Source organism: Syngnathus floridae, chromosome 21 (assembly GCF_059516105.1).
Source record: "Syngnathus floridae isolate MCC-2025c chromosome 21, RoL_Sflo_1.0, whole genome shotgun sequence".
NCBI classification, from domain to species: Eukaryota; Metazoa; Chordata; class Actinopteri; order Syngnathiformes; family Syngnathidae; genus Syngnathus; species Syngnathus floridae.
In genome coordinates, this window is record NC_142433.1 from 5,655,497 (window position 1) to 5,674,164 (window position 18,668).

The following is an 18,668-nucleotide window of genomic DNA, read 5'->3' on the forward strand; positions in this document are numbered from 1 at the left end:
ACTCAACATGGCATCACAACAGCGATTCTTCACGCGGGGCTGTGAGTCAAAATGAAATAGAAATGAAATTTTACCTAATATTAAACATGACGAAGTGGCCATGTTAATACTGTTGATGTTATAAACCTGTAGACATGACACAAGCTATTAAATGACAAGAGCAAAACTCACTTGTTTTAAGTTTTAATAATAACAGACACATTTGCTTTACTTATAACTCCTGTTTAAAATGTTCATGAGGAAAAAATAATTTGAAACTCATGTAAGGTATTTCAAACCGTTTTTTTCAATGTTATCTGACTCTTCAGATATGAATGAAAGGCAGAATTTGTGTTTTTAGAGTGGTTCACATCTGCCTGAATGGCTTATATTTGGTTATTTTGTCATTTGAAAAATAAAGACAATTGTGACAATGAAATTTGTTTTAGAACAGTGTGTATTTGCATGAAATGTTAGTCGTTCAAAAATGTCTGAAAAAAACGATTGGCCCCCCAGGCCCCTTCACTTTATTAAATCTGGCCCTCCTTGCAAGAAGCTTGGACACCCCTGTCTTAAGGCAGGCATACAAATGTTGTTCCGCAAGCTTCTGCTTCAGCCCATGAAAAGTCCACCTAAATGAGAAAGACATAAATAATTGTACAATTTGGCACGGAAATATAAAAGTGTCTGACAGAGGGATCTAAAGTGTGCATTTCGTACCTGTCACTTCCAGGCTTGTACCCGTAACGTAACGAGAATCGTCCGAAGCAAGGAAGGCACATACATCAGCAACCTCTACAGGATGACAGACCAAATAACACACACAGTAAAACCCAATGAAAAAAAATCTTATGGCACTTATGGTGCACAAATAGGGAGAAATTTGCAAAAATTGGTCACCTGTAGCTTCTCCCATTCTTCTCAGTGGTATTAAAGCTTTCATCTGACATAAAAACAAAACAATCAGAGAAACGGTGTTAAAAATAAGACAAAATATACATTTATTTTTTAAAACATTAGTTCATACACAAATTTACGTCAGCGTTTTAGACTCATGATTGACTTCACATTTAGGAAAATAACATTTACTTATAGTATTCATCAAAGCTGCATTCTTTCTTACAGCCACAGAGTGGCAGTGTAAGCAGAAAACACAATGGAGCAGATTTTAAACACTGTTTTAACATCAATATAGTTTAATGATTGTTTATAATGTATTCCTTGCTTTTTGATAACTCAAAATAAGTGTATGAGTATTAATTTAATTAATTTAGATTTTTTTTTTTACCTTGCTGATCACTTTCTCGGGCACCGCGTCCGTCATGGGTGTCGAGATGAACCCTGGCAGCACGCAGTTACACCGAATCCCAAACCTGAAATTCCATACGATGTTCCCATCTGAACATTGGGTCCGTAATATTTTTACGCCGGAATTCGCTCTGCTCACCTACTGAGCTCCTTGGCGGCCGTCATAGTTAAACCTTGTACTCCGGATTTTGAGGCGGCGTAATTGACCTGTCCTATGTTTCCCACCTGGAACATAATCCATCAAGCATGATCAACCTCAAGCATCTCACATTAACAGAACTATGTGGTTGCATACTTTGCCCACAATGCTTCCCAGAGTAATGATGGATCCTTTGGTGGCTCCGCAGGCCACCAGGGCCTGAGCAACCGCCTGTATGACCAAAAAGGAGCCCTGGAGAGACAATTTTAGTTAGACGGAGCAAGATGAGTGGATGGGACCAGATGGTTATCCTACCTTCAGGTTGACCTGGACCACCTTGTCAAAGTCCTCCTCCTCCATGTCTAGCAGGAAGTTGTCCAGGGTGATGCCTGCCGCATTCACGCACACCGAGGGAGGCTGGAAGTAGCGAGCCTGAACAGATTTATTTGTCATATTTGTTCTCAATTGAGATCTTGGGTCAAAAATGTAAAATGAAGGACAAACTTGGATGCTTGTGAGCAGAGTCTTCACACTCTCTTTTGACGCCACGTTCGCCGCCGCGGCCATGTGTGCTTGACCCCTTAGGTCACTTGGCAAGCTTTGCAGCGTCTCATTGGCCGACGCCTCGTTGATGTCAGCGACTACCATGGAGGCGCCCTCGGAGGCTAAACGCTGGCACACGGCGCGACCAATTCCGCTACCGCCACCTGGATGAGACGTGAAATCACACTGACATGGCGACCTGTCCAAAATGTTGCCTGTCATTGAATGGCGACCAATCTAGGGTGTCAGCAGGGCTACAGAATAATAATAACCTTCTTCGAAGTAGTTGTCATTCATATGCTACAAATTGCTTCTGCATGGCCGTTTACAATTTATATGAAATTCTATTAATTTGTTTCCATCAAAGTCTTTAGGGTGTGCCTTATTATTATTTGCAAAAATAATAATAAAATAAATATTGTTCTTTTAAATCGCTGTTTTTTCTCGAACCAATTGTATTTTGGGTTTAATTTTTCGTTTTATCATTACTGCATTTGTCTGACGTCGGTGCCGGTGAGGCCAAATAATTGCAAAAATGTATTTTCAAAAAGGACCTTTCAAGTTAAAATGGACATTAAGAGTTTGCTGCCTAGATTTATTCGCCACTTCAAGCGGCAACACGGGTTTTTTTTCTACGAATAAGCATGTCCGGTGAGTACGCTGTGTTTTAATTCATCTTTTTAGGGTTTTTCATGTACTAAGATTATCTGTTGATGCAATGGCAGATTATATTATTTTTCCCTAAATGAGAGAAATGCCTTCGTCTGACCTCGCACAGTTGTAATGCGCCGTTTTGCACATTTTGTGACGTGTTCGAAAAGTAGAATCCGAGTTTGCTGCGGTGGAAAGGAAACTAAAATACTAACCCACTATTGGAAGATTAACTTTACAGAGTTAATACAGCTGCCAAATAGTTTTGGTTAATTTACCCGTCACCACTGCCAACCTTGACACAAGTCGCCCGGCGGTCGCCATATTGCTTTTGTATTTTTGTAGTTTCTTGTTTGGCCGTTAGGTGGCGCTAAAATCGCGCTGGCGTTGAAGGCGAAAGTTGATCGTTTAACTTTTGAATTTGGTCACCGTGAAAAAAAGATAAAATCCATACAAAATGCAACGTTTTTAAACGCTTCTTGCTTACTTTGCTCCTCAGACACTACATTTATCCATTAAATGAGTCATTATCATGACACAAAACAAAGTATCAGCAGGTTTCTTTTCCATTCCAAACAATGTTTGATGAGCAGGTCTAAAATGTCAAAATAAAGCGGTAAACACAGATGTCCTTTCTGCTTTTGTTTTTTATTAGCAAATTGGTCACAAGGAGCAATCGAGTGTACAGAAACAATTGAAAGGAGGGAAAAACAAAACACTCATCCGACTTAAACTTCACACGGATTGAGCGCCATGCCCACTTTTTAACGCCTGCGTCAAAACTATGGAGAACTTCGGCAGGTCACACACACACACACACACACACACACGTTTGTCTTCTCAAGCATTAATGTAAAGACAAACATCTTGAGCATTAATGTAAAGACAAACTGTCGATGTTTCCCAAAAAGGGAATAGTAAAATACTTCTTTATAAAAGAAAAGTTCTATAACTGTACAGAACATCTACACACACCGTCAAGACAGCGAGCACAGTTAGAAGGGAAATCGTCTCCAGAAGTAGAACGGACTCTGATTCGAACACCCAAACTCCCCCTGACACATGCAATGCATCTCTCCACCGATGAAGCTTCCCGAACTCGGCCCAATTCAGACCCTACCCAGACCCAAAAATAAGTCCCCTGCCGGCCTCTCCTCATGCGGTCCAATAAAGGCGCCGGCTCTCAGCTGGACCGGATGCTCTGGTCCAATCCACTGGGGAGTGGAGCAACAGGGGGTTATGGTAAGGTGACCGCCCCCTCGTATAAAATAAAAGGAAGAAAAAAATTCAGAAAGTCTTCTGCCTCTCAGCCAGAGTCGGATTCGCTGGTGTCGGAGGATGATGAGGATGAGGAAGACGAGGAAGAATCTGAGGAGGAGCTGCTGGCGCTGAGGCGTGACGGCTGAGTGCTTGACTCGGTGGCCGGTTTTTCCACTACAAAAATGAAAAAGAAACGGCGATGAGCAATCTTCAAAAATTTTAGTTGAAGCCCTTTTGTGATTACTAAGAGTATTTAATGAAATAAACGCAAGTATATTTGAATACAGGTAACGTCTACCTCGTTACCTCAGAAGCAGAAAGTAGAAACTTACGCTTGGCTTTGGTGGGCTTCTTGCCAGAGTTGAGCTGCCCGCTGACATCCATTAGCCTTCTCTCCAGTTCAAGTTGTTTCTCCAGCGCCAGCTCCTCACGTGACTTTCCGGCACTGTTCTTGATGGCTTTGAAGGGAACGCGCAATTGAGATTCAAGTTTACATCTTTATGGAAAAAAGGCGTCCATCGCCTTTTATTCCTTACCGTAAGGCTTGCGCGGCTTCTTCCTCAGGCACGTCATGACGTAGCGTTCCAGCTCTCGCAGCGTGGACGGCTTGAGCGTTTCAAAGTCGATCTCGATCTCCTCTGGGTTAGTGTCTCGGAGGGATGGTTCTCGCGACTGGATGATGTAAACCACGCGACCCAGCTTCTCGCCCGGTAGCTTGTTGATGTCCAGGCTGAGCTGCCGCTTCTCATCGTACGACATGGGCGCAGTTTCTTCCTCCTCGTCCGAGTCAAAATGGTGTATTAGAGGCTCTGGGATGGCTGGCGGCACGCTGAACATCATGCCTCCCTTTTTAGACCTGGCGATTTGAAGCAATATCAAACGTATTGATGATTTATCACACAAGCATGTAGTACCAAGAATCCCCAGCAGGTGTCAACACTCACTTGCTCTTGTTGTTTTTCTTGCTCTGGCCCTTCTTGATTGGTATCATAGGAAGGCCCATTGCCTTATTGGTCTTATTTTTGGGGGTTTTGCTAACTTTGGGGGGCTTGGTGGGCCTGATTGGCACCAGCTCCTCTTCGATCTTCTGGTGCTTCTCACCCTTCCTCTTTTTCTTCTTCTTGTCCTTCTTTTCTTTCTTCTTCTTGGGTTTCACTATGGGGCCCTGAGAGAGTGCCGTGAGCTGCTCGTGGACAGCTTTCAGCTTGGGAGGAGAAAAGAAAGTCAGGGGTCAGAAAATGACAGTGGACGCACACGGCGAGGTTCACTTTCACGGACGATACCTGCTCCTGAAGCTCGGCCAAGCGGTTGGCTCGCTCCTCTTCAGAGTCCGAACTGGGGCTGCTTTCGCTCTCGCTCTCCTCGGTACTCAGCTCGCTCTCGGACGAAGAGGAAGAGGACGAGGAGGAAGACGACGAGGAGCTCGGGGGTGCCGGCTGCTCGTCGGGCATCTTGGCGAAGCAGAACTCAAAAACGTCCTGATGGGCGAGCCAACGTGTGACCTTTGGGCACTGCCCACTTCCCCATAATGGACCTGCCTCATTGGAGCGAGGCTTACCTGGAGCTTTCGAGCCATGGCAACCACATCGTGATCGGGGGGGTTGTACTTGTAGCAGTTGGAGAACATCAGCCTGATGTCTGCCGAAAACTGCTGAGCGTCCACGTACTCTCTGCTATCCATCTTCCTCTGCAAGCCATGAAACAGATTTTCGTTAGTAAATAACATCTCTTATTAACTCTAGCTAGTGCATCCTGGCGTACCTTGATAGTGCTGAGGTCCATGGGCTGCTTGATGATTTCGTGGTAGTCGTGGAGACCAAGCGAGGACGCGTCCACGGGCTTGTAGAAAGGCCAGGCGTAGGCGGCGTGCTTCTTGGACAGAAGCTCCTTCAGGACACCGCTACAGTAGCGCAGCTGCGGCGTTAGCTTGCTGCGACGCACCGGCGTTGGCAAGATGGAGTCGGGCAGATCCTTCTTGGGGGGCTTGATGGGCCGCCCGCTTACTCCTCTCCTGCAGCCTCCGGGTGCTTTGCCACCCAGCAGGACCTGTCCGTGATCCGCATTTATACCCATGGCTTGGTTGAGACCCAGACCCTGGTTGAGACCCAGACCCTGGCTCAGGCCTAGACTTTGGCCCAGGCTCAGGCCTGTGTCGTGCTCCACTCCGAGTGCGGTGAGGGTGAGCGGCGAGTCGTGCCCTCTGCCCAGGCCTAAGCCCATGCCGGCAACGTTCATGGAGCTCATGATGGGCATGGCCACCGTGGTGGGGGTGGTCGTGTCGGCTTTCCTCTTCACGCCTTTTTTCTGTCATCAAAAGAAAATTATAAGCGTGTTTGCCATGTCTCATTTCCACTATAAGCATATTATCATGGCGAGTCTTACCTTGGTGGTGGGCTGTGTGGGCGGCAGGCTGGTCATTTGGGGGATGCCGTGCTCATTAGGGTGGGTGAGGGACAAACTCTTGGTCATAATGGCTTTCGGCAGGGTGGACAAGATGGTTTCGGGGGTCTCCGGGGTGGTCGGCGAGTACACAGACTGTGAGACGGCTGGCACCTGGTGTGCGGTGGTGATGCCGCCGGAGGCTGAGGAGCAAATCACGAGACGATGCTTAGCGGCGGTTCGCAAAATGTGTGAGCCGTAGCTTTGATGGATTTTCTTTGCCTGTGAGGCATTTAAAAAAAACAACATAATTGTCAATTGGGCTTTGCTACGCACCCATACTTCCTCTGCCCCTCTTTCCCGCTTTGACGGGTCTGCTACGTGGCGGGGGAGGGCTCAAGTCCACTTCCTCGGGGGGCATCTGCGCCACTTTCTGTAGAAACGCTTTTTCCAGTGACTGGGCCATTAAGACGATGTCGTCCGACGGCTATAATGACACACACGGAAAGCAAACAATGAGGAGCCTCTCGTCCTGCTTCGTTCACAGCTGTCGGTCGTACCTTATTGTAAATGTAGCAGTTGGTAAACATGGTGTTGAAGTCCTGCATGCATTCGCTGGCACCGTAGTAGTAGTTGTTCTCAAGCCTCCTCTTGATGGTGCCCAAGTCCATTGGGACTTTGATGATCTTGTGATAATCCTGGAGAGAGATTAAAACATTTATAAAATGAAACTTATTTTAAAAGAACTACTTTTGAGAAATGGAGACTTTGCCCAGCCATGCCCCTAACGAAATGACATGTTTTGATGCAAACTCACAGGCAGGTTGAGCTTGACGGCGTCAACTGGTTCGTGGAAGGGCCACGCAAAATGGTGACGCCACAGCGACTTGAGCACAACCTTCTGAAGGAACTGCAGCTGGTTGGTCATCTTCCCCCGTCGGCCAGACTCTTTTGTCAGGGACTGTGGGTGCCCGGGGGCCTGGTTGTGTAGTGGCATCCCCGGGCTTTCAAAGCCTTCATAGAGCAGAGACGGCTTCCGGATTCTTTTTCCAGCCGTGCCGGAACTCTGCTCCAGTGCCGTGAGCCCCATTAGGCCGACATCCAGCCCACCGTGGGAGCTGTGGAGAGCACAGTGTGGCAGCTTAGCAAGGCTATGCAGTAAGGCGAGATTAATTCATCTTTGTCTCCACTTATTGATAATATTACAGGGGACAAATGGTGACTATATAAAGCCGTTATTGCAGAGAAATTCTGACTTAACAGCGCCCCCCGCTACCCCTCTTCAAAAAAGTAGGGTGCTTATCTACCAGCGCTTCTATAGTTATTGACGTCTCAAGATCAGAATGTCATCCTGTAGACTTTTATAAATGTTGCCTTTTTTCACAGTGGCAGTCATCTTGTTACAGGAAATGTTGCTTTGACCTGCAACGTGGCTTCTATTGACTCGCTACTGCCCCTAGTGGCCACTTTAAAAGTGCAAGTCGCTGGGGGAATTCTACTCTGCTGTAAAGTGTTGATACCCACATAATTATCAGCATTATTTAACTACACGCAGAATTTTTTTTTGCATCCCTGTGGGAAATAAACAACTTGATTTGCCTTGTGGAAGGAGCAGGAGACAAATTGGCAAAATACACCAAATCTGGTTGTATTCATCTGTTTTTTGAATGATAAGAGCCTTTGGAAACATTTGACAATTAGTGCTTTATTATTATTATTTTTATATATATATAAAAAAAGGTACAACATTATAAAACAAAGTGGATGTGAACACATTTTAACCCTAATAGCATAGTTGCATTTTAGCTTCCTGACACAATGTCATCAAAACATTTCTTGCCAAAAAGTTTCATTACGTCTGATGAGTCAAGTCTGTCAGTCATGGTAACCTGCAAAGGTTTAATCGAGGCAAGTGGACTCGTGTTTGTTCAATTTATTGTCTTTCTGTGAACATACAAAAATGACTTGGTGATTGTGCTATTTGGCTAACAAATACTGGTGCTTAGTCGCAAAATAAAAAAATAAAGTCAAATGGTAAAAAAAAAAAAAAAAAAAAGCATTTTAATCTCTAATTTGAGTGACACTGGGCGCCGTAACCTGGACAACGGACCACACAATGGTCAAGTAGCATCTTCGACTTGACCGGTTGAAACAAAACCACCACGGCTGGCTACGATCATAACAACCATTGGTCGAGTCCGAGACTAACACGTCATAACATCGTAGCATACATACTAAGGCGTTAATTACGATTTAAATGGAATATATGTGTCATGGTGATATGCGATTGCGCCAAAATTACGGGGAGCTAATGCGACCTAACTAAGGCTAGCAGCGCTGCAAACATCGCGCCGGTATCCTGCAAACATAGCCGACACATTTACACACATTTTAGTGCCGCGTCATAAACTCCGCGTCCGATCTTAGTCAATAGTTCCCGTGTACGCACCAATTTCTCCGGGGATACTTTGGCGCGCGCATACGGACACAGCGCCGGTATAGTCCCAACATCTCATCAAAATAAAACAAAGATTCATGACATTTTTTGGGGCAAATATCGCATCCGATGGGAAGCTGAGAGTCAAGTTTACCAGTAGATACCTGTCAATCAGCGGGTTAACGGCCATATCCATCGGGATGGATCCGGATTGCGTTTTGCTATATTCGAGCCAGTATCCGGTTGTGTTCCGCTTCCCGTCTTTTTTTTTTTTTAATCGGTTTCTCCAGCAGCGACGTATACTTCCTCCTGCTTCGTAGAAATGGCGCTTGCTTAGTTACGCCAGCTCCTTTATAAACCCACGACGCACCCTATTGGCTACGCGTGCTGAAAACGTCCCCGCCCTTTGAGTTGCGATTGGCTCTTCGCGTTGCAAGTCAGCTTCACTGCACCCTGAAACGGCTCGCTAAGCCTTTGAAGTAGAAAGCATTCAAAGCAATTCTTTACTGTAAAGGGAGTCACACAAAGTCTTTGTGGCCTTTTCCTCCCCCTTATCGTGTTCACGTCCCTTCTTCGTGATTATGAGCTAGCCGACATTTTTGCAAGGACCTCTAAACTGGAAGGTCTTGAATTACGTCAACCTATGCAAAGCGGAGGCGGCGATTGGCCAATGCGCAACAAACGCGGGCTTTCTGTGCGTCTTTCTGCAACCCGATTGGTCGAGCCGCAGGATGACACCGCCCTCATACCGATTCTGGCCTCTCCCCACTCACCAGAAGATCAGTCGCAGAGGGGCGCCGGTCGCCATCTTATTCCACGACGACGACGACTTAAATCATCTAATTGTGCTCAGGTATCGCAATAATTTTCCCAAATGACACTTCTAAATCCAGTACGTGTCACCACCGAACGGAAACCACATTGACAATTGCGTTTCATCCATACTGAAAGACACAAACGACGTCGAACATGGCCCGCTTGGAGAACAAAGAGTATATTGTCAAAACAGTTAAACGTGCGCAATGACATCAATAAAACAAAAAATAGCGATCAAGCATGACTATCATGAAAAAAAACGCTGAATACGTGCTTGGCAACGGGAACAACAGGATGACGCAGCAGTTTTATCGCGGCTTGGAATTAGTCGGGCTGCTAATCTCTTACATCCAATAAAAAATCACCATGTAACTAAAGGCATGACGTCGCTAACTGCACACTTTGTTATCAAATAGCGAAAGTGACATATAACATTCGAAAGAAAAAAACTTGACAAAATTCGTCTAACGTGTCAATGGTTAGCCAATAACATGCGCCCATCCCCCACTCTCCAAGGTTACAGACGACCAGCAAAGTCACTTAAACATGCAAATCAAACCACTGAGTACTCGACAAAACAGAGAAAACATTGTGGAAGGGGAAAATGTGATAAAAAAATGCGTGCGAAGTTGATAGTGATAAGAAATGTAAATATTAAAAAAGGTATACCCCCCAAATCCCAAGGATTAAAATAAAGACAAATGTGGCTTGGTAAATCCAAAAGATACTGCGAAACTTGTCTCGAAAACATCTTCTGATCTTCCAACACGATACTTTTTTTTTTTTTTTAAGCAACACATTCCCTCCAACATGTCCGCCCTTCTCCCATTCTACGGGGCAGGGTGGAGGAGGGGTAATCACATGACCAGATACACCCCGACTCTCAATGCTGAGCGAAACTTGGAAACGAAACTACTGCCAAGCAATTCAAACGAGCCTATTTCACAGGGCCCTGGTGATGGAAAAATCTTGTTTTTGCACCCCTACGTAGAAATTGAACAAGTAATTCCTCAACAGTTTTGGGTAGAAACGCCACAATAATCCAAACAAAGAGCAGGCTTGAGTCTGTGCTTGTCTCTCGGTGATTGGCCAGGATTGCTCACGTGACGAGTCGCGTTTTTGCCGATTTAATCACGATTGCCCAAATGTCTGTCGCTTTTTATCATCCCTGGGAGAAGGAAGAGTCCCCGAACGATCCAGATTTAGGTGTAGATGTTAAATCGTCCAATTTGTCGTAAAAAAATAAATAAAAAGGCTAGCTCGCGAGCTCCGTCGTGTTGCGTGGAGGCGAAACACTGCGCATGCGCATGCGTCACTGCAATGGTGCAATGGAAGCCGGGGAGATGACACATTCGTTTTTTTTTGTGTATCACCAAAAGTGGATTAAATGAGAAAAATTTTAGGTTCAAGGCCAGTAACATATTTAAAAAAAAAACAACAATCATAATTATGAATCACTGCTTAAGTACCGTTCAGTTGTATGCAAGGTCAGTCAATCTTTGCAAGTGTTTTGAAGCACTTCATTTAGCTATAATTATTTAACTTGAATGCAATACATTTAAATGATTGGAATTCTTTTTTTCCTTAGTTTAAGCAATTTGTTTATTCAACCTGTGCGTGTGACAATTAATATATTTGGCCTACTTTGCTGCATTTTAAAGTTAGTTGCAGAGAGCCAAGTATTTTTTGGTGGTACTTTTAAGTTTAAGAACCACGCATTTAAAGAATCTCAGTGTTTTATTTAATTTATTGCCCTGTCAGAGATGGAATTCATTGACAAGCACTGTATGCATAACTTTTTGTTTAACAGCAGGTAGAGCAGGTTCCACTTCACACAGGGCCAGTTTGTATCGTTCGTGCGGGAGGTGGCGTGGAAGGAAAGGATTACATCACAACCACTTCTGACTCATCAGTAGTCTCTCTCTCTCTCTCTCTCTCTCTCTCTCTCTCTCTCTCTCTCTCTCTCTCTCTCTCTCTCTCTCTCTCTCTAGTATTTTTCTCCTAGGCTGGTGGGCTAGAGATCACAATTACAAAGGTGTGCACAGCCCTAAAATGAAAGAGACATTGATAAATATTGGTCAGTTGAGATGCAAACCATTCGGGCTGGGTGGCCGTTGAGAAAACAACATTATGCAGCCATGCAAAACAAGTCGTCATCCCCGCAGCTGTTCACTCACCAGACTCTTGAATACAGTCGGCCATTTCCATGTGAATGGTATCGTAAACGTCCTTTTTGATCACGCTGGACACTCACACAGACCCAGGAGATCACCGAGATGAAATAAGATTACATGAGATTAACATGCTTTCTAATCCAGTAGGCAGCGCATGTCCTGGGAAGCGTCTGCTGTTGTACTTCACTCGTTTTAAAAGACAGACAGTAAATGCATCATGATTCCAACCGATCCAAAGAGGAGACAAAAGCTGATGACCTCCAGGATGGCCATTTAATTTTTTTTCTTTCAATGCGTCTAATCTCTGAAATTGACCATTCTGTGTGGCACATCTAGGCGTCGTCTAGTCACTAGACTCTAGTGGTATGCAAATAATCACTGCTCTAAATCAGTTCACTTGTATTTAACTTTGATATTTGCGTATAATCTTTGAGAACTGCCAGGTTTTTTTTTTTTATAGTTTTGTCCTGTCACTTGCTCGTTTTTGCTTTTAAAAATCATGAATGTTAAGAAATGAATTGTTTTATAATGCTTCGGTATTATTTGCCAATACGTGCAAGTAGGAAGTATATTATCAGTGATGTACAATATGAACATTGAAACTTGAGGACTCTTGGTAAAATGTATTTTAAAAAAGAAGAAAAAAAATTACTCATTTGGAATGTTTCCTGTGTCATCCTCTGTAGGTCACGACCTTCCCAGACTTTTGGGAGTGTGAGATTGCCATCTACTGGCCACTTTGAGCAGCGTTCCTTCAACTCAGAGCAGTAAACACACGATTCTTAAGCATTGTGCATCTTAAAAATGATACAAATTTGTAGTGTTTTTGTTGGTGATTAACTTTGATATTTGCACTCTAGAATTTATTGTTTTATTTCTTTCTTCATTTGTTCTGCTTGATTGGTATACTCTTTATATGTCAGTAAAATAGAAATATTTCCATGTTATTAATTTATGATACTTTAAATTTTCCAGCATTATTGTTATGGATAATTTGGACCAATGCGAAGCAAATTGAGCCAGCCAGCTTGAAACGGGTCGATGAGACGCTCACTTTGTGTCATGTTTTCAGAAGTATATGATGAATTTAAACGAGTCAACATCTCAACACGCTATCGATATTGTTGTGGCGCTCCACTTGAAAGACAACTCAGCAAACATCACCCAAGCGTTTTAGTGCAAGCGTATCAGCAGCAACAACAAAAAAGGCATGACCGTGAGCTGTTTGTGAATCGAACCCCTAACCATATATACACACACTCGATCTCTTTGTGTGTCTTGACATGCAGAAGAATTGACAATAAAGGAGACTTTGACTTTGACTTTATCACATTTTACACAGGTCACATTTACATTACATAAACAAACAAATAAAACAAAAAAACAACAAACTGGAAAAAAAAATACACAACAAAGAATGCTCAAAAAGGAGTAGAAGGAAGCATAGCCTTTTAGATTGCTACCCCTTTCTCACTTAACCCATTAAACTAATAATTCAACATTCTAAATCAATAAAACGGAACACATGAACCATATTTTTCGGACTAAAAGTCGCTCCGGCATATACGTCGCATTAGCCATAAAATGCAAAATAAAGTGAAAAAAAAATACACGACAAAGAATGCTCAAAAAGGAGTAGAAGGAAGCATAGCCTTTTAGATTCCTACCCCTTTCTCACTTAATCCATTAAACTAATAATTCAACATCTAAATCAATAAAACGGAACACATGAACCATATTTTTCGGACTAAAAGTCGCTCCGGCATATACGTCGCATTAGCCATAAAATGCAAAATAAAGTGAAAAAAAAATACACGACAAAGAATGCTCAAAAAGGAGTAGAAGGAAGCATAGCCTTTTAGATTCCTACCCCTTTCTCACTTAATCCATTAAACTAATAATTCAACATCTAAATCAATAAAACGGAACACATGAACCATATTTTTCGGACTAAAAGTCGCTCCGGCATATACGTCGCATTAGCCATAAAATGCAAAATAAAGTGAAAAAAAAATACACGACAAAGAATGCTCAAAAAGGAGTAGAAGGAAGCATAGCCTTTTCGATTCCTACCCCTTTCTCACTTAATCCATTAAACTAATAATTCAACATCTAAATCAATAAAACGGAACACATGAACCATATTTTTCGGACTAAAAATCGCTCCGGCATATACGTCGCATTAGCCATAAAATGCAAAATAAAGTGAAAAAAAAAAACATAAGTTGCTCCGGAGTATAAGTCGCATTTTGGGGGAAATTTATTCAATAAAATCCAACACCAAGAACAGACATGATACGGTATGCCGGTCCGACCTGGCAGACCCAAACGCTCTGTGAGGGTCTGGTGGGAACGTCTGGCAGAATCCCCTGTCAGGAAGAGCTTCAACTCCCACCTCCGGCAGAGATTTTCCCATGTCCCGGTGTCCGAGTGGACCATGTTCCGCGCCTCCATTGTTGAGGCAGCCGACCGGAGCTGTGGCCGTAAGGTCGTTGGTGCCTGTCGTGGCGGCAAACCCCGAACCCGCTGGTGGACACCGGCGGTAAGGGATGCCGTCAAGCTGAAGAAGGAGTCCCATTGGGCCGTTTTGGCCTATGGGACTCCGGAGGCAGCTGACAGGTACCGGATGGCCAAGCGGAACGCGGCTTCGGCGGTTGCTGAGGCAAAAACCCGGGCGTGGGAGGAGATCTGCCCGGAATTCTTAAGGGCTCTGCATGTTGTGTGGCGGTCATGGCTGACACGACTCTACAACATTGCGTGGACATCGGGGACAGTGCCTCTGGATTGGCAGACTGGGGTGGTGGTTCCCCTCTTTAAGAAGGGGGACCGGAGGGTGTGTTCCAATTACAGGGGAATCACACTCCTCAGCCTCCCTGGTAAGGTCTATTCAGGGGTGCTGGAGAGGAGGTCCCTGTATCACCGATGCCAGAGTTTGGTCCGCATTTCCGGCAGTAAGTTGGATTCGTTCCCAGTGAGGGTTGGACACCGCCAAGGCTGCCCTTTGTCACCGATTCTGTTCATAATTTCATCCCAGGACGCGCTGGAGAGACTATGTCTCTCAGCTGGCCTGGGAATGCCTTGGGATCCCCCGGTATTATGGCAACAGATCCAATATCTGTGTCATTCCATAGACACTTGTAGTAAAGGACGCGTGCGAATCGTGAATTTAACAAAAAGGTCTTTATCTATAAAAAATACATATACAAAAATTACGATAAATCAGTTTTACAAGTCCCTTTTTGTTTCTTTCCAAAAAATACACAGTATATACTATGTACACGATCTACACGGTCAAAAACTGTTTTTCTCCGTGTCTACGTAATCCAACAGTCTAAACGATCCCTAAATGGTTTGTTCTAATGCAATACAGCCTGACAGGAAGTAAACCTTTCAAAATAAAACAAAATTTCACAATAAAAATGCCTAAACAAATGTCAATCGTTTTAACTCAATTTTACAAAATAAAAAACAAACCACAATACAATTAACCTAAACATTTCCTACTTATGGCTCTAACACCCGGGATGAGCTGGATGAAGTGGCTGGGGAGAGGGAAGTCTGGGAGACCCTCCTAAAGCTGCTGCCCCAGCGACCCGACCCCGGATAAGCGGAAGAAGATGGATGGATGGTTATGGAAGTTGGCATACAAGCATCTACTATTGAAGTGGATGATTGATATGTTATGCTTTGATTGGAAAGTTAAATTCTAGTGCTCATCTGTGTAGTAAATGCAGCTGTTTCCTATATCATTGAGTAGGTTGTTATCAGGATCAATATCATATTCTATGTCCTGTGATTTATGCTCTGTATATACAATGGTTTCTAGTCCTAAGGTGTTTTTGTTATCAGGCATTGTCATGAATGTGGTTCGTGTTTACCTTTGTGTCGTGTGTTTTTTGGTATTTGCTCAGCTCCTCCAGCTCCTTGATGATTAGTCCTTTGGGTTCAACATTCGGTTGAATAAGAGGAGATTAGGAATGGTCATAAACGGCGTGAGGCAAACAATGTTCTCTTTGGATATTCCTGACGAAGGAAACATTTGTCGCTCACCTTGTTTTCTTTTGAGATGGAGGATTATTGTCACCCCCACCACCGCCGCCACCAGATTGAGGACCACCAACGGGACGGCGATGGCCACCACCTTCTTCCCGTATTCCTTTTCTTCACATGGCGAAGTGTGTGCGACGAAGAGAGACACGTGAATGACTGTCGTCGTGACACCGAGCCGTCACGAGAGCCCCACAGCCAGTGGGACGTGTCTGAGTCACGACAAACGCTCACCCTGGATGCGTGCGTTGCTCAGGATGCTTCCGGCGTCCAGCTTGATGACAATGTCTTCCGGGACGCCGTCCAACTGGAACACGCATTCGTACTCCTGCTCCGCGGCGGGCGTCACCTCCACTTTCAGGTCGACCGAGGTCTGGAAGGTTCCGTCGTGGTTGGGGAGGGTCGCCCCCATCTCCACGTCCTCGTGGATCTCCTCACCGTTCTTCCTCCAAAAGAGGGATGATGTAATGGGGTAGAAACCCGTGGCGTGGCAGGTGACCGGAGAGGAAGGCGTCTTCTGCAGGAGAGACACCTTGGGAAGCTCTGCATGCAAAGATGAAGGGAAACGTGTGAGGAGGGCAGGAAAGATGGAGAGAATGTGTAAGAAAGAAGATGTGTGGAGAGAGGACAATGTACCGGTTCTCGTCAGGAAGTCCCTCCCGTTCCTCAAATGTGTCTTCAACAGCACAGGACACATCTTAGTGTGGGTAATCTTCTTGACTTCATTAAGCCTGTCAATTTGGTCCCACTTGAGTTTGGTGATGAAAGCTTGTGGATGTGTTGCGATCCATGTCATCGTCTTCGCCTCAAATGCTAGGAAGTCTTCTCCATCGTAACGATAGTGCTCCCAACCATCAACCTCATCCGTCTCATCGTCCCATTCACAGCCTTTCATCACCTGAATCATGTGAACACCTGAAAGAATCGCACCCAAGATTCAGTGACGATAATCGGAGAGGAGCCAGCAGTGACACGTCTGTTTATTAGTCATGAAGTGCACCAGCACATGAAATGAATTTTACAAGCTGACGTAAACAAACCTCCAGTTTGGTTGAAGCGCATTTTAGCGGTTTCAATGTTGTCCTTCATGATTTGCTCATTCTGAATATTGATCGCCGTCTCTATCTCCCAGAAGTGCGGATTATCTTCTGTGATGTTGTTCACCCAGTCATGTTTTGCTTTCGTTTCCCTGTGGTTGCTGTCAAACTGCTGAATCTGAACGCCGTCAACATACGCCACCTCCAAGAACTCTGGTAGTTTTGCAACTTGAGACCCCGTTGTAAAATAATTGAGCGTGTGAATGACTGAAAGACAAAAACAAAAGTGACACACATGATCTTGCTCTGTCTTTAGATTGTGCAATTCATATTTTCAATTATTCTGTCTGCAGTTGGAACATTGCAGCACTTGACATGTTGAAGTTCGTTGCCCCTCATCACCGATTTGAATATAAATATTTTATTTACACATATATGTATATAATCACATAACTTTTGCTATTCTCTTTAATTTGCCCAAAAAAACTATTCCCATTTAATTGATCCATATTGTCTATTCGGGAGGCTATACAATGTTTCTTTTCTGAAAGATTAGATAAAACTTTATTGCTTTACCATGAAATATTAATTGCAAACTCTACTGTGTAAAATTTCATTACGTTTTGTTAGCTTTTTCATATTTAATTGAATGGACATTTGTTTCATATATTCATTTTTAAGTTTTTCAACTTTAACAAGCAAATATTCCAACAGTTATGATAATAGAATTGTGTTCCCGACTAACTATGAGGAAATGAGTGTTTAGGTAAAACAAGTTTTTTGTGTGTATATATATATATACTGATATGAAAGAGACCTCGGACGACAACTGTTGCTCAAGTCTGTGTCTGTATTCAACTCACGCCCGAGCGTCATGCCGTCACACAACCCAGCATAACATCTCGAAGACAAGTTTCCGCTCATGAAATGACGCAGCAGACATGAAGAAAATTTAACAAACAAATTAATAATAAATGCGGCAGTTCAAAATCAAGAGCGTCAATCTTTAGGATAATAAAACGAGTTGTAAACAAAGTAAAACTTACCAGGCGTCACGCTGTGAATTTGCACAGCCATAACAAAAAATACAAGTGAATTCATTCCAAGCATCATTGTGCGATTTTAGTCAAGCGGGGTAAAAATCTAAATTGTAAATAGTCCCAACTGGCGGACGCAGAAGGACGGAAAACAACAGCTGTGAGTAACTCCAACGTAAAGTCGAGTTTGGATTTCTCCGAAATCATTTGCACAGCCATAACCAAAAATACAAGTAAATTCATTCCAAGCATCAAGTTAATTGAAGGACGGAAAACAGCAGACGCGAATCTAGACTGTTGAAACTCCTCGTTCGACGGGTGTTGTGCTCGATTTTATACCACCCGTGAGATTTTGTTCCCCCCGCCCCGCGGGAGCGCGCACGCCTTGTTTGGAAAGCGAAAAACCGATGCCGTATGGCGTCAGCACTATGTTGTTTTCAATAAAAACATGAACTCACGTTTGCGTCAGTCAATTTTATTTTTTTATAAAGGATTATTCTCATTTGATGTCTTTAAATTCATCCGCGTTCTGCCGTTGAAGCGGCAATTTTAATTTTTATGAAGAATTATTTTCATTTGTTGTCTTTAAGTTCATCCGCGTTCTGCCATTGAAGCGGGGTGCATTCACAGACCAGTCGTACAGACGGCACACTCATTTACTTCACCAAAAAGCAACAATATAATTACGTGAGCTCGTTGCATAAACCTCGATGCAAAGAAACTCCTCTTTTTGGGTACCGTTACATGCTACAAGGAGTGATTATCATTCATCCATCCATTTTAATACTCAGGTATTTTCAAAGCAAATTAATATTGTTGCATTTATTAATTTGCTTTGAAATGACAGCGCAATATAATTAA

General features: G+C 43.7%; 4 protein-coding genes and 1 long non-coding RNA gene across 9 annotated transcripts; 1 reads left to right on the forward strand and 4 right to left on the reverse strand.

Moving 5' to 3' along the window:
* Positions 1-418: 418 nt before the first annotated feature.
* On the reverse strand, positions 419-2,978 carry hsd17b8 (hydroxysteroid (17-beta) dehydrogenase 8). Of its 2 annotated transcripts, none has more exons than XM_088365288.1 (9): positions 2,899-2,978; positions 1,931-2,133; positions 1,742-1,858; positions 1,583-1,678; positions 1,427-1,512; positions 1,268-1,352; positions 880-922; positions 700-774; positions 419-611 (listed from the first exon to the last, which is right to left on the reverse strand). In XM_088365288.1, exons 1-9 carry the CDS (start codon positions 2,942-2,944, stop codon positions 592-594), a joined length of 771 nt encoding a protein of 256 aa, XP_088221414.1. In that variant the 5' UTR covers positions 2,945-2,978; the 3' UTR covers positions 419-591. The 2 variants fall into 2 exon arrangements, with proteins under 2 accessions (XP_088221414.1, XP_088221415.1); XM_088365289.1 differs by having other exon boundaries at positions 2,836-2,942.
* Positions 2,979-3,249: 271 nt separating this feature from the next.
* On the reverse strand, positions 3,250-10,814 carry brd2a (bromodomain containing 2a). The gene is made up of 12 exons (XM_088365262.1): positions 8,861-10,814; positions 7,077-7,377; positions 6,820-6,957; positions 6,596-6,746; positions 6,263-6,462; positions 5,642-6,184; positions 5,439-5,567; positions 5,164-5,358; positions 4,825-5,084; positions 4,417-4,736; positions 4,213-4,338; positions 3,250-4,054 (listed from the first exon to the last, which is right to left on the reverse strand). The coding sequence occupies exons 1-12, from the start codon at positions 8,890-8,892 to the stop codon at positions 3,927-3,929; spliced, it is 2,523 nt and encodes an 840-aa protein (XP_088221388.1). The 5' UTR covers positions 8,893-10,814; the 3' UTR covers positions 3,250-3,926.
* LOC148380181 (uncharacterized) lies at positions 9,184-17,244 on the forward strand. 3 transcript variants are annotated; one of them, XM_088365287.1, is made up of 3 exons: positions 9,184-9,549; positions 11,504-11,547; positions 12,373-17,244. In XM_088365287.1, exon 3 carries the CDS (start codon positions 13,989-13,991, stop codon positions 15,006-15,008), a length of 1,020 nt encoding a protein of 339 aa, XP_088221413.1. In that variant the 5' UTR covers positions 9,184-9,549; positions 11,504-11,547; positions 12,373-13,988; the 3' UTR covers positions 15,009-17,244. The 3 variants fall into 3 exon arrangements, with proteins under 3 accessions (XP_088221413.1, XP_088221412.1, XP_088221411.1); XM_088365286.1 differs by lacking the exon at positions 11,504-11,547 and having other exon boundaries at positions 9,184-10,922; XM_088365285.1 differs by lacking the exon at positions 11,504-11,547 and having other exon boundaries at positions 9,185-9,549.
* Positions 11,242-15,198, reverse strand: LOC148380182 (uncharacterized). The gene is made up of 2 exons (XR_015855027.1): positions 11,690-15,198; positions 11,242-11,559 (listed from the first exon to the last, which is right to left on the reverse strand). It is a non-coding gene; the product is annotated as an uncharacterized LOC148380182 (long non-coding RNA).
* LOC148380183 (H-2 class I histocompatibility antigen, K-Q alpha chain-like) lies at positions 15,367-18,176 on the reverse strand. 2 transcript variants are annotated; one of them, XM_088365284.1, is made up of 6 exons: positions 17,817-18,170; positions 16,774-17,037; positions 16,370-16,648; positions 15,968-16,276; positions 15,737-15,847; positions 15,367-15,623 (listed from the first exon to the last, which is right to left on the reverse strand). In XM_088365284.1, the coding sequence occupies exons 1-6, from the start codon at positions 17,881-17,883 to the stop codon at positions 15,532-15,534; spliced, it is 1,122 nt and encodes a 373-aa protein (XP_088221410.1). In that variant the 5' UTR covers positions 17,884-18,170; the 3' UTR covers positions 15,367-15,531. The 2 variants fall into 2 exon arrangements, with proteins under 2 accessions (XP_088221410.1, XP_088221409.1); XM_088365283.1 differs by having other exon boundaries at positions 15,968-16,648; positions 17,817-18,176.
* Between the last annotated feature and the right edge of the window lie 492 nt (positions 18,177-18,668).